The 14,066-nt window shown below is 42.0% G+C and overlaps 1 protein-coding gene across 4 annotated transcripts in view; it reads right to left on the reverse strand.

Moving 5' to 3' along the window:
• Nucleotides 1-14,066, reverse strand: part of Dnm3 (dynamin 3) — a 482,789-nt gene that overhangs the window by 321,597 nt on the left and 147,126 nt on the right. For all 4 annotated transcript variants that reach the window (XM_029478095.2, XM_029478106.2, XM_085842512.1 and 1 more), the window contains exons 7-10: nt 12,151-12,293; nt 7,180-7,315; nt 5,042-5,109; nt 1,364-1,502 (exon numbers count right to left, since the gene is read on the reverse strand). In XM_029478095.2, coding sequence (XP_029333955.1) covers nt 1,364-1,502; nt 5,042-5,109; nt 7,180-7,315; nt 12,151-12,293 — 486 coding nt within the window. The remainder of the gene's footprint in view (nt 1-1,363; nt 1,503-5,041; nt 5,110-7,179; nt 7,316-12,150; nt 12,294-14,066) is intronic.

A 14,066-nucleotide genomic window follows, 5' to 3' on the forward strand; every position in this document is an offset into this window, starting at 1 on the left:
GTCCTTTAGTGAAATGCCACCCAAACTGGGAAGTCTTTCCTCAACTGCTCTCTATAGAATCAACATATATGCAAAGTACAGAGTACAGACTGCTGGGCAGATGGCCACTTGTGGATGAGCCCACTTGTGTTGAGGCCTTACTGAGGAATGAATCGGGGTGTTAAGTGTCTGTAAGACTTGGGAGGCACTGCTCTGTTTACTCCTCACTGTCTGACCTCAGGTTTCCTACTTACTTCCCCTGGCTTATTAATTTACATATGATATGGGAAAGCAACTGTGCTCTGCAGTATACCACCAGTGCACCCTGATGTGTGACATGGGTTTATACCAATGATAACTCACAGCAGTGAGAAGTATGATGCAGGATGCTTCCAGATGCCTAACACAATAGTGCTGTAAATATGCAAAACAAGTGCATCACACACTTGAGACAGACATTGTCCCATGTGCATCAGAAGGAGCCTACAGACTGTAGTCAAAAGTTATGTTTGAATCTGGGTCACCGGACCTCAGAGGCTGGGCTCTCAACCAATATAGTGTTTGTTTTTGGAATACTACGCTAAAGTGGAAGTACTATTAATTTATAAGAATTTGCTTTTTATTGATATACACGAAGTCAATGACACCCTTCCCTAACAATTACCTTCACCCACAGACCTGTCTCTTGTGAGACTATGCCGGGGCCTAGCAAACACAGAAGTGGATGCTCACAGTCAGCTATTGGATGGATCACAGGGTCCCCAATAGAGGAGCTAGAGAAAGTACCCAAGGAGCTAAAGGGATCTGCAACCCTATAGGTGGAACAACAATATGAACTCACCAGTACCCCCAGAGCTCATGTCTCTAGCTGCATATGTATCAGAAGATGGCCTAGTCAGCCATCAGTGGAAAGAGAGGCCCATTGGTCGTGCAAACTTTATATGCCTCAGTACAGGGGAACGACAGGGCCAAGAAGTGGGAGTGGGAGAGCGGGAGGGTATGGGGGGCTTTTGGGATAGCATTGGAAATGTAAATGAGGAAAATACCTAATAAAAAAAAGGAATTAGTTTAGGGAATTCATCGAATTGGCCTAAGGTGATGTTTATCTGTTTCAGACAACAAAGAAAAATATTAGGTGTCTAAAAGATATACCTTCTGAACTAAGCAAAGTAATCGCAGGGCATGATGGGAGAGAATGATCTGCTTACCAAAAAGGCAGTTTCCACTATAATCTGCCAGTGCCTTTCTCCTTGCACAGACGTAAACTGCCTTTAACAGAGTAGGGTTAGGGAAACAAAGCCATGCCATGGGACAGGAAAGGTGAATGAATCAAGGAGACAATGAATCAGCTTCCCGGGAAGTTAAACAGTGCGAACTTACTTACCCTCTTGGTACACTTCTTCACGGTGTTGATCAGCTCCTGCATTACCAGGTCCACACTCTTCAAGGAAGGCCCTTTCAGTTTTACTATCTGCTTTTTGACTATTGCCTCAAACGCCATATCTGGAGTAAACAACCCTGTCCTGAGTAGAAGAAAGAAAATGGCAGATTAGATTTCAGCAGCTGAGCAGTAGCCAATGGTCCTTAAATGGCGTTTAAACTGGCATGAGACTTAAGTTGAGCATGTAGCCTACTTCCAAGTTTTTAACTCATAGCAGTAGCTGAAGTGACACATCAGTCATTAACGTACTGGCCTTGCAAGCGTGGGGACCTGAGTTTGAGCCCCAGCCCCCACACACTAAAAATACAAGACTGTGGTATAAGCCCTGTGACTCCAGAGGAGGGAAGGCAGATCAGATACAAATGGATCTCTGGAGCTCACTGTTCAGCCTCCATAGCCTGCTTGAAAAGCATAGGGTTAATAAGAGATTTCCTCCTTTCAAAAATCAAAGGAAGATGGTTCCTGAAGAATGACAGCTGAAGCTGACCTCTGCCCTCCACAGGAAAGTGCACCAGTACACCTGCACCAAACCCACACACTGACAGCATGGCAGCACATACGCTCACATGCCAGCACACCACATACACACATATATACACATACTAGCACACAAATATACCCTACTCACATACACACACACTAGCACATAAACATACCCCAGAACATAACACAACACACATATACACATGCACACACACTAGTACACAAACATACCCCAGCATATATCACATAAACACACAAACATACCCAAGTGCGTGTGCATGCACTTATGTACACAAACATACACACACAAACAAACCTTGGCACATGCACATAGAAACATGCATACATATCCATACAGACTATATACATATATATATTATAATACTATCTTTAATAACCCTAAATTACAAGTTCCTATCTAACAGCAATGCCCAAGCATTAAGAAGAGTAGTGTTTGCCCAGCCTCGGCCAAGCACTGGGCTCGATGCCCTGTACAGCACGCAAAATAGCCATGAATGTTTTCATAACTTACAAAGTAATGTTAACTGTAATTTGTCTCAACTCACTATTTCAAAACAACACAAAGGAACAAACGTAACCAGGGCTCTATAACACCATGTTCCTTGTAGATTCAACCACTGTCTGAAACTTTTCAGAAAAAAGTATTTGTGTATACAGAACACTACAGACAGTATTGTTGACATTATTTCTCCAAAAATGCCATGTAACAACTATTTTCATATAGCATTAGGTATTTCGAGTAATCTAGAGATAACTCAAAACATAGAGAAACTGAGTGGTTGTTAAGTGTACATAGCGTACTATTTTATATGAGAATGAGCATCTGTGGACTGGGCTATCTCTGGGGTGTCCCAAGACCAATACCCTTTTGATTCCAAGAGGTAATTTACTAAGTTTCCATTTACCATCCCTAAAGGATTTCAAAAGCCGCCCTCTCTTAACAAGTAAGCCCCCCTTTTGCATGGTGAAACAGTGGGGCCCCAGAATCTGCTCTTTCCAGCAAGGCTTCTGCACTACAGAGAGGTAGGTGGCTCTCAGATCAAAGTCCATGGGTACTGATGGAAGGGTGTGACTGTAGGGGAGTCGTCAATCACTTAGGTGACACACAATGCCTAAATAATGGATTTATAAAATCAACAAATAACAATAACAAAAATCTTCTTTTTAATTTGGAATCAATTCAAATCTGATGTCGTTGTATGCTTTTCTCAAGTGAAACAGGAAATCAGGGAAGCAAATAAAAGGATAGAAGAAGTTATGTGTGTTTTATAGACAACGGAAACTGCAGCTGCGGTTCCATTGTTAAGTACTTGCCTTCCAACATCCAGGTCTCAACTCAATCCCAGTGCCTAAGAAGTTAGGCGTGCTGGTGTGTGCCTATGATCCTGGCATGGGGAGCAGGCGGGGGTGAGGGAGAGGTCCTTCTTAGACTGTCTTCTCGATATGATCTCATCTTGGCCCTGTGTCAGAAGCTGAACCACAGCTGGCCTCCAACAGGAGGACCCCTTTTTCGCTTAAGGTAACCTATGAACCACGAACCAGCAACCTATGTGGGATTAGCTTACTCTACATGGGCTCAAGATACGTGTTTTAAGAAATGTATATCATAATTCTAGACGACATCACTATAGGCTGAGTGTGCGTGTTTCCCCTGAGATCTGTATGTTAAAACCCGGAATACTTGATGTCACCACATTATGATGTAGGGCCTTTGGCAAGAAACTAGATTGTAAGGGTGAGACTTTCAGGAACGAGATTCAGGTCTCATGGGAAGAGGTGAGAGAGTTTGCTTGTCCTCCTTTGACCACGTACAGGCACTGTGAGAGTTGAGTGGCATACAGACTGGAAGATGCCCCTCACCAGGCCAGGTCAAGCTGGAGAGCTCTTGTGATTTCATCCTCCAGAACCATGAGAGACAGATTTCGTTGCTGATAAGCTACACTGTCTGTCCAGATTTGTTATCTAAAGCCTAAGAATACTAAAATACAAAGTAGGAGAACAGCACTACTCTTGATGATGGGAAATTCCGTTTCTAGCTCACTCCAGGCCATATTCTTGCCCCGTCACTCCAGTCTCCTGACCACACTGCCTGCGACAGCCAATATGAAAAACCCCAGCTCCCCTAAGACCATCTCTCTGCACCCAGCCATCCTCTGCTTGACTCCTGCCACTCTTCCTTCCTCAACGCTGCATTATTGTTTTCAACCCTTCAGGCCCACTGCACAAGTTCTTCATATGCATGTACCTATGTGCCTGCATGCTTACACACACACACACATGCACACACACACACATTCACACACACTCACATACACACACACTCTCACACACACTCACAGACACATTCACACACAAATACACACTCACACTCACACACACTCACACAAACACATGCACATTCACACACACTCACACACACAAACACACACTCATACACACTCACTCACACACACTCACACATATTCACATGTACACTCACACACACTCACACACTCATACACACACTCACTCACACACATTCACACACACACTCCCACCCACCCACACATTCACATACTCACATACACACATACTCATACACACACTCCCATGGATACTCACACACACATACTCTCACACACACTCACATACACACACTCACACACACTCTATCTCACACAAACACAAATATAGGCATATAACACACTGTGATTGAAATTATTTATTTCATAGGAATCGTTCCATTGAAAAATAATTACCTTCTTACTCTTTCCCAATTTCTCTCCACAACCCCAAATTATTCTGCCAGTTCTCCGTTGCTTATGAGCATCTTAAATAAGCAAGACCCACCCCCCTAGTTACAGAACAAACAGAGTCTTGTTCACCTACTCAAAGATGAGTAGAATGCTCAGTTCTTATTGAGTACAGAAGGTTTTCATTATTATTGTTATCATCATCTTTACTAAAATCTCTCTAGCAATCTAGAAAATTAGCACTAAGTTAAAAGCCAAGATTTTCTTTTTTCTGACTTCTCACTCTCTCCTTTCTTTTGATGATGAAATACTACTTTGCTAGCCATTTGAAATGCTCATTTTCTTTGGGTAGCTTGAAGACAGGAAAAAAATGTGGGTCACTTGCCTGATCCCATGTATGTTTTTGATTGCATAGCTTATTTCTCTTCTCAGTTCTTTCTCATTGAACTCCATCTGCAGATGCAAAGCGAGCCACAGTTATGACACTTAATTCTTTTCGATAATATTATTGAATGGTATAGAATGAGGATAACCTTACTGTTATTAATAAATGCATACTCATGTCTTTTGTAAACTAAACCCAGATGGCCAAAACATCTGTTTATATGGAGTTCAAGGCCACATGGAACACTGGGGATTTCTGGAAGTTCCAGTGGATCAGAGTGTGTGTGTGTGTGTGTGTGTGTGTGTGTGTGTGTGTGTTAACTCTGTTATATATGGGGAGTGCTGTGCATAAGGAATATCTCCTGGACATAAACCCAGCCACTCATTTGAAACACAGAATTATTTTTTGCTGAATGCACTAAAGTGGAGGCCACAGGAGAATGCAGAAATGAGAGTATCTCCTGATGGGTGGCCACGGCACAGCTGTCTGTTCTTTCTGACCATTTTAAGCACCTGACCATAAGACCTCTTCATAAGAGGAAATTAATAATACCTTACGAAGCCAACACAGGATGCATTGCTATATAAATATTTCCCAGACGTCCTAGGCACTACAAATCTACTTGGAAGTAGGATCAAAGTGCCATAGAGCTTAGTCCCGAAAGGCACATCCAGAGAGCACCGGATTCGGCTTTGACAGGGATGCAGCCGTTCCAGCCTCGCTCGCTGTCCATTTCCTCCCTTATGCTCTCTGCATCTCAGAGTAACAGCTTGCCCTAAGCATCTATTGTCTGCTGTGGCTTCAGGGGTCAGCGTCTTTGTCATCCCTTTCCCACCTCTTCCTGCTTATCTGACTATCCTTCCAAGCTCAGCTCAGACGGCTGGCTCCCTCGCATCCTTGGGCTGGGATTCATGTCTGTGGGCAGTGTTTCCATGGCACCCTATGCTAAAGTTTGTCACTTTACTTAGCACATTTTAATAAAATGATCTATTTATCCACCTTCTTCCCACACCAATACATAAACATTCGCCTCCTCATATTGAGAAAGTGGCACTATCCCTAAGCTACTCAGCTGCTGTACTGAGCAATCCCCCCACCCCCACCAAATGCAAACAGCTCTCGAGCCTTCCTACCCACTGATACTTTCCCTCAGTTTCCTCATCTGATAGGCACCATCATTCACTCAAAGGCAAGAGACAAACCTTGGGGAGGGATTTTCAACCTCTGGTTTCTGTCTCTTGAATCAATCCCAGCCTGTCAACCTTACCCCTAAACTCCCACAGTCCTCCATTTCCCTCCATTCTTTCTCCTTACATCATTTTGACTGAGAATGTACATTTCAGAGCTTCCCCCTTGCACAAGATCCCTTCCAAGACCATGTGCCCAACCATGTGTTTGTAATTTTGCTTTCTTTGTCTCTAAGGGACTCCTGCGATTGCAGAAGCTTCGGGCAGAAAATGTGGTCCATCCATCTCTGGTTAGGCCCCTCCCCTTCTTTACCACATCTACTGCTTGCCCCTTGGCGATCCAGCAGGCACAGTTCTCTTTGGAGATGATCAGCCCAACTAGATAACAAACCCCTGTGTAAAGTCCTCCTGTTGCTTTCCATTGTAAACGGTGAACAACTGCAGCCAGGAAAGCTGGCTGCACAGCTTCATCCCTAAGCAAGCCTCTTCCCGGGAGTTCTCATAACACTGATGTCTTTGTGCCAGGCTGGTCATGGATAATAATGCCCTTCGTCACTCAGAGGGAACCTATCTAAATATCCCATGGAAAGAAATCTTTGCATCATGTCACCATAACAACACTTGAATTTTTCTTATGTTATCGACTTTTTTCATTGTCCTTACTAGATAAATTCAACCCTTTTCTTTCTTGGTCACTGGGACTTTGGCCCATAGGGGAGTCTCAGAAATATTTTAAATTAGACAATGGATAAATATCATGGAAAACTGAAGTATTGTTTCTTGAAGTATCATCTATGAACTCACTGAAATCAGAAAGAATATTTCAAGGACCAAGGATTCTATTCCAAGGACTCTGTTGGTCCTGTGATAGGCCACAGTACATCGAGAGAGCTGCAAGGGGGATCAGGGAATGTGGTAGGACAAAGGGAGAAAAGAACATTAGTTACAAACCTTCACTATCTCAAAAGGAAAGCGTTCGTGGAAAATGCGGTTGATCTTAGCACCGCCAGAGAGCTCTAAGGTGTCTACTTGATCTCCTGACCCTTCGATTCTCTTCTCAAAGTCCACAGCGAACTGTTGGACCATCCTAGAATTGAGAGAGAGAGAGAGAAATAAACCCGGGTTAAAGTTAGTTCACGTCACAGGGCTCTCCTGTCCCTGCCTGATTTTACTACGGGTGTAGCTTAGACGCCTTTCCTCGTGTTCTTAGTGACGCCTACTGGTTGAGCTGGCACTGCGCATCATTCGGCTATGACAAGGAACAGGAGATTTATTTTTACACATTTTAACTAGAGTAAATATTTTAAATATCGTTCTCTTTAAATGGGTTGTATCCATTTGTGGTTATAACCTGAAATGATATTTAAGGAACACTTGGATTTTAAAAGTTATGTAATAAATCTTAAGTAGAATAGTCAAGTGAGCCTCCACTCTGGTGACGTCACGCCTGCCCACTCCCAGCTACTGCCACTGAAAAACCCACACACAAGCACAGCTGCACACCTACACACACATCTACTCACCCAGCCCCCCCCCCACACACACACACAGGGCAGGCACCTTTTCTCCCTCCAATATGGTACCTCAGTCTGTCCTCCTCATCCTACAACTGTGTGCTCTGAGGGTGGCCAGAGCTTTGAAAGTCATCAAGACACAGTCTCCCCCACCTTCTGATGCCACAATTCATAGGAGATCCTGGCCTGCATATTCAGTCACGTGCCGGACATATATTTTTTCTTATCTGTCTCAGATCAAAACACCTAAAATGTGAACTGCTTAAACTGCTTTCCTTCTGAGTCTGGAGTCTGTTGATTCCCCTATCTTGGCACAGCCATTGGCAACTCTTCTTGGATTACCAAGGTACCTGTAGGTTTCCATCCTGATCCTAGGATTCTGTCCAGGTCAGACCCTACACTGAAACAGCCACACAAACCTGTCTGGTTTGCTTTTCAGTGCCTTCCCACAGTGTGAGTTAACCCATTATGTGGGATTCTTTGTGCTGTGGCCTTGGCTATTCTTGAGGCTCAATAACATGCACCATCTGATCCAAACACAAGGAATCTACTGTCCAGTCCCCAAATGCACCATGTCTCTGTATTTGTGTAAGTGCTTTGAGGATTTACAGCACCATTGACTCCATCCCTTGCCTGGCTAATCTCCTTCTGTTCTCAAGACTCAGCTCCAGTACTAATTCTTCTGAGAAACCCATGATGCTCAGTGGTCCTTAGCTCCCACCAGCATCTACCACTGCCCAGATGAAGGGATCTTCTGCTCCTTCAGCCTCTTTCTAACAAAATACTTATCAGACCACATCACCACTGCTTGCTTCCCTGCCAGCAGCTTCCTGGAAGGCACGAGCATGCACCATATGGGCAACATATAAGAAATGCTTAATAAATATTTGTCCTGTGAATCAATTAACTATCTGAAACCAGCTAGTGAAAATAAAAGAGAGAAGAAAAAAGTATTCCCGTTTGTGGTGATCACGTGGTTTAAGAAATTCTAATTCTCACATCCTAGAAATGCTACTTTCAAATTCAAAATCAAAGAGAAAAATATTTTCAGATCTTCTGAAACCTATATATTTTTACTGTCAAAAAATTGATTGGATACAGTGGGTTACAGTAATTACAAATTATTTAGCCATGCTCAAGTATCTGCTGTTTTTAATGGTTTTTGTTAAGTGCCCGAAAAGTGGTGGTATATGCACTAGAAATTTTTACAAACTTCATCTTTGTTAATTCTTTCCCACCCACCTCCCACTTAGTGGAATTGGAATAAGCCTTTCCTGAGTCCACTCTATTCTCTTCCCATCCTCCTTAAACATAGCACACACCCCTTGCACTTCAGGGTCTTGAGCATTACCTCCATCTGGGAATTGATACCTCTCTTCATATGCACCTGACTCCTCCTCTGGGCTCCGACATTCTCTACTTATGATAAACAGCATTTATCAGCGTCTAACACAATTCATCCTTTATATGCTTGTCTTGATGATCTTATCCTTAAGTGCAAAGTGTCATGTTCATTGTCGGCTTCATGGTGAGTAATGCATAGCCAGAGTCTGAGTACAGTGCATGGAAGGATGGCAGGAAAGGGGAATGAGGAAACATGTCAGGAAAGACAGGAGCCCACACAAAAAGAAGACGAATCAAAAGGCTAGTCAACGATCTGATGGAATATTCTACAGTCAAGACCCATGACATGACAGAGGCAAGGACCATCCTGGCATCCTAGTTTCAGATAGTTAGAGATACTGATGTATGACCTCAATATAAATACATTTCTTTTCTATATAACTTGAAGAATTTTTATGAGTTTAACCAAAGGCTAGGACAAACAAACAAACTTGGAAATCATTCTACTCTTTAAAATAATTCATCTTTGTCATGGTATTATTTTAAGTGAAAGACAACATGATGCAACTAATTTGCCACTGAAACTTTTTGAATATTTGGAAATCTCTTTTAAAAAAAAAACTGAAAAACCACCAGTTCAGTACTGTTATGACTTCTGACCAAAGCAAGAACCATGAATGCACTTCGATGCATCCTTGCACATTTGAAGGAAGATTATATTCCCCACTCTTTCCAAAGAGCAGTGACAGTAGGCTACTGCTAGGTCTACGCCCATCTGAATAGACAATGAACTTCAAGTTGTAGGAGGACACTACAGAAGTCATCAGGTTGGCTAAGTAGCCCAGGTTTACAAGAAGAAAGATGTCACATTGCACTGAATGGGTACAGCAGGAAAGTGCTAATGGCATCGCTGTCCATACAGGTGCTCATCCCAGGAGGTTATTATCACCAGGCGAAAGCTGGACTACAGTGGGAAAAGGTTCCTAGAACAGGAATCCAAATCTCACCAAGTAGGGAAGAAATAAGACAAATATAAGGAAGAAACTACTGGGAAGAGTAGTGGATCAGATGGCCTTGTGCACACAGATAAGGACTGGAAAAGCCAGGAAAGTTAAACATGAAGGCTCGTCTCTTCAAAGGAAGGAGATGTTTGCCATTCCACACAGAATTCTGGGAAGGGATTTAGTTTATGGCCTGGTCATCTTTTGCTATCTGTAGGACCAGGCTTCACCCAAATATTACGTCTGTTCATCCCAGACTTCCCACCACCCCTAAATCTTGAGCACTTCTTCTCAGTTCATAAAAGCTATCCTTATGAAAGATGTCACTTATAGTTCCCAACAACTATATAGCCTGCATAACTTCTGTTATCTTAGGGCCAGGCTAATCCTGACTCCCACTGGCATTCTGTTTACCTCAGTCGTTCTCCCAGACCCTCATCCTTATCTTGAGCAGTGTTCCTGACTCAACAGAACTTGTCTTTATGGAAAAGGCCATAAATATATACATGTGTGTGTGTGTGTGTGTGTGTGTGTGTAGTCATATATATATGAAAAGAGTTTCCATACAAACATGTCTTAAGCACGTGGGACTCAGCTCATTGTCATCAGAAAACTTTTTTCCAAATTTGTGCTGTGCTTAAATATGACTAAAATAAACCAGTGTCACACTCCAGAAATTTGGCCCAACACCGCTAAATAAGTCAGACTGGACCGAGTTTAATTCTTGTCGCCCTCACTGCCAGCCATGAAGCTTGAAGGCACACACACAGTGAAGACACATGAAGAAAGGAATCTTACATACCACAAAGTGGTTGAATGCAAAAATAAAGGAGTTAAATTTTGCTTGGGGGCGTAAGAAATAAAGGTGCCACAAGGTCAACCAGGGAAACGGTTTAGTTGCTTAAAATGTTTCCACACAAGTAAGAGGAGCTGTGTTCAGACCCCTAGTATCTACATAAAAAGCCAGGCCCAGTACCATTCACCTATAATCCTACTATTGGAGCACGGAAGATAGGAGTCTCTCTTGGGCTTGTTAGCTAGTTTACCTAAATTGATGAGCTCCTGGTTCAGTGAGAGATACTGTCTCAAAAAATAAGATAGAGAGCAATTAAAGAAGATACCAATGTTAACCTCTGACCTACACACACACACACACACACACACACACACACACACACTCTCTCTCTCTCTCACATACACACACACACACACAAATGCATGCCCACAATGAATGTATATATACATGTATATATATAATATATATATACATATATATGAAACAATACACACAAATATAAATAAATAAGTAAAATAATAGTACGTTAAGAGATATCAACTATCATCATTGATGGATAACTTAGGTGTGTAGGAATGCTAGACCTTCCAATTGAGTCAGACCTAGTGCAAGTTGATGCACACAGGTGAAGAGACAAGTGGAGTCTACAGGAGTCAAAGAAGAGATGAAAGGAGCCAGTGTTCTCTAGCAACTCTGCTATGGTATCTTCAAATACCCCAAGAATAAAGGAGGGATGGGAAGATCATGAAGATGAACAGATCATGAAGGCATAAAAGCTCTGCTTGAGTTTTTAATCCCTGAAGTTTAAACAGCCATATAAAAATCACTACCAGAAAGGGAAAGGAAATTGAAATGTAATCGCTTTTAAGTAAGCCTTTTATTCTCCTGAGATATACACAGGGAAAAATCATGTGAAAATTGGAAACAAAGATAATAAAGCAACATCTATAGGTTTTGTTATAAAATATAAAAGATATGCTCATCTCTACTGACTTCTGAGGCTAAGAGAGAAAACCCCTGCTGAGTTATCACCTCTGGCTATGCTTCCTGACTGAATCCATGGAGATAAGCGACTGGTCAACCTTGTAATAACAGTAAAATCAGCAAGTGTTCCTTGTGAAAACAGAATGACTCAGGGGTTGGGGGTCACTGTATCACACACAGAACCTCAGCTATGCTCCTTGCTGCTTCCAGAAAGCAACATGGCAAGCATATGCAGGCCAGGCAAGCTGTGTCAAGTGAACAGAGGAAGAGAGAGGTGACCCACTGCAGCAGGGCTTTGGTCTTCCTTGTGGGGTCTTCCGGTTTGAAGTTTTTGAAGGCTTCAACTTCATGTTCTATGGAGAGCAGCTGCCCCTGTAGCTTGTTCCTGAAGTTGGGCAGGGTATCTCGAATATGGTTGGTAAGTTGCTAAATAAAACACAGCAAAATCAGACATGTATATAAGCATGAAGATCAGTGTATGAAGTAAACTTCAGCCTCCATTGTTGCCTCTCATTATCCAAGTCCAAACAGGACTTTCTGTCTCTGCTGTGGGCATATACATTTCAGCATTCCCTTCTGGATCCATAAATAACACCCCAGCCTCAACACACCCAAATTAACTACCCAGTTGTTACAGTTTGAATCTGTGGTGTCTTCAAATGCCCAAAAGCTTGGTCACCAACCTTGAAAGGTTGTTAGAACACTTAGGACATAGGCTACTGGGAAGAAGTTAAATTGTGGGAATCATGCCCTTGAAGGCCATTGAGACTTTGGTTTCTTTTTCAACCTTCTCTGCTATGAAGGCTCAGCACAGTAGAATCAGATATCCATGAACTGAACTCCAAAAGCAGTAGCCAAAATTAGTCTCTTTTCCTTGTAAGTTGTTTATTTAGGGTATTTTCTCATATCTGTGAAAGCCAACTAGGGCACCTGACTTCTCATACAGGTGTCCAACTTCCTAATATTCTGGGAATGTGGGAGTTAGTCTGGTTAACTAGTTGCCCACTAAAGATTTCTATCACCCATCACAAGCTCTATTGTGTCACTAAGTTCTCAGCTCTTGTCAGCATCTCTCAAAGCTACTAACCCTGACAAAAACTGAGCTAGTACATTTTTTCACTTTCCTAACTGATCTCCACAATTTTAAATCTACCTGGTCTACAATTAATCTTCCTGCCTGTGATTTGAGTATTCCTTTAAACTCACCAACCTGACCCTTTTATTCTTTTTATCAAGTCTCTTAAACCACTCTGTCTTTCTAACAGAGTGAAGATATTTGAAATAACAGAGAGCACTTATATAGGAAAGGAAAAATCTTCAATACAAAATCCAGTCAAATTTCATCCAATTATGTCCTAACTTAGTGATCACCAGCAACCTAAATAGGTGAATTGCCCCCTTCAGGTTTTCACCTATTCAAAACCTACTTTACTTCTAGCTTTATATTTCTAAGCATACTAGTGAATTTTCCCTAAGATATCTCATAATCTGTTTATAGTTTACTTAGGCCAATATAGTTATGGGAGCAGTAATGTTGGAAGTGTTACTAGCACTGGCTATACTGGTGCTATACTGGCTATACTGGTGGAAGAATACTGTGGTTCTTATATGACCAACTTGTGTAGCTGTTTAAAATGTATTGGTGACTTAAGTGATACAGTCAAATGCTGCCCTGTGGCTTCTAAATGCTCATTTTCCCTTAATTAAAAAGCATGAATTTTATGGTAGTCTGCTACATTGCTTAAAAGTATATTATTGGTCTTTATTTTCTAAAACTCCCTCAGTTTGTTTTGTCCAAGTAGTAAAGCTACTGTTACCATGACAGCTTCCTTCAAGGAGCTGACATCCAGTGATCAACTCATTGGCAGACCACTTTCATAAAGAAGAGTTCGTATAGAAACTCTTAGGATATTTGTGACAGACGCTACTCACAATGTAAGTCAATGCAATGGAGACTCAGGAAGGAAGCCTGTTTTGACAAGATATTCAACTCCCTTATGGAAAGAAGATATGGTAAGTAAGTATACTAAGGTCTTCTGGGAATGATGGATGTGATGAACAGAAGAGGGTGGGCTGAAGGCCAATTCCAAATCTATTGATTTGGAATGATTGCGTTATCTTGGAAAGATGGTTTAGGTTAGTGGAAATCAATGATTACTTCATCAAGATTTATTGTTTCAATATTTTAAATTAAGAAGC

This window comes from Mus caroli, unplaced genomic scaffold, assembly GCF_978045245.1.
Source record: "Mus caroli unplaced genomic scaffold, Mus_caroli_1 scaffold_1, whole genome shotgun sequence".
Taxonomy (NCBI): Eukaryota; Metazoa; Chordata; class Mammalia; order Rodentia; family Muridae; genus Mus; species Mus caroli.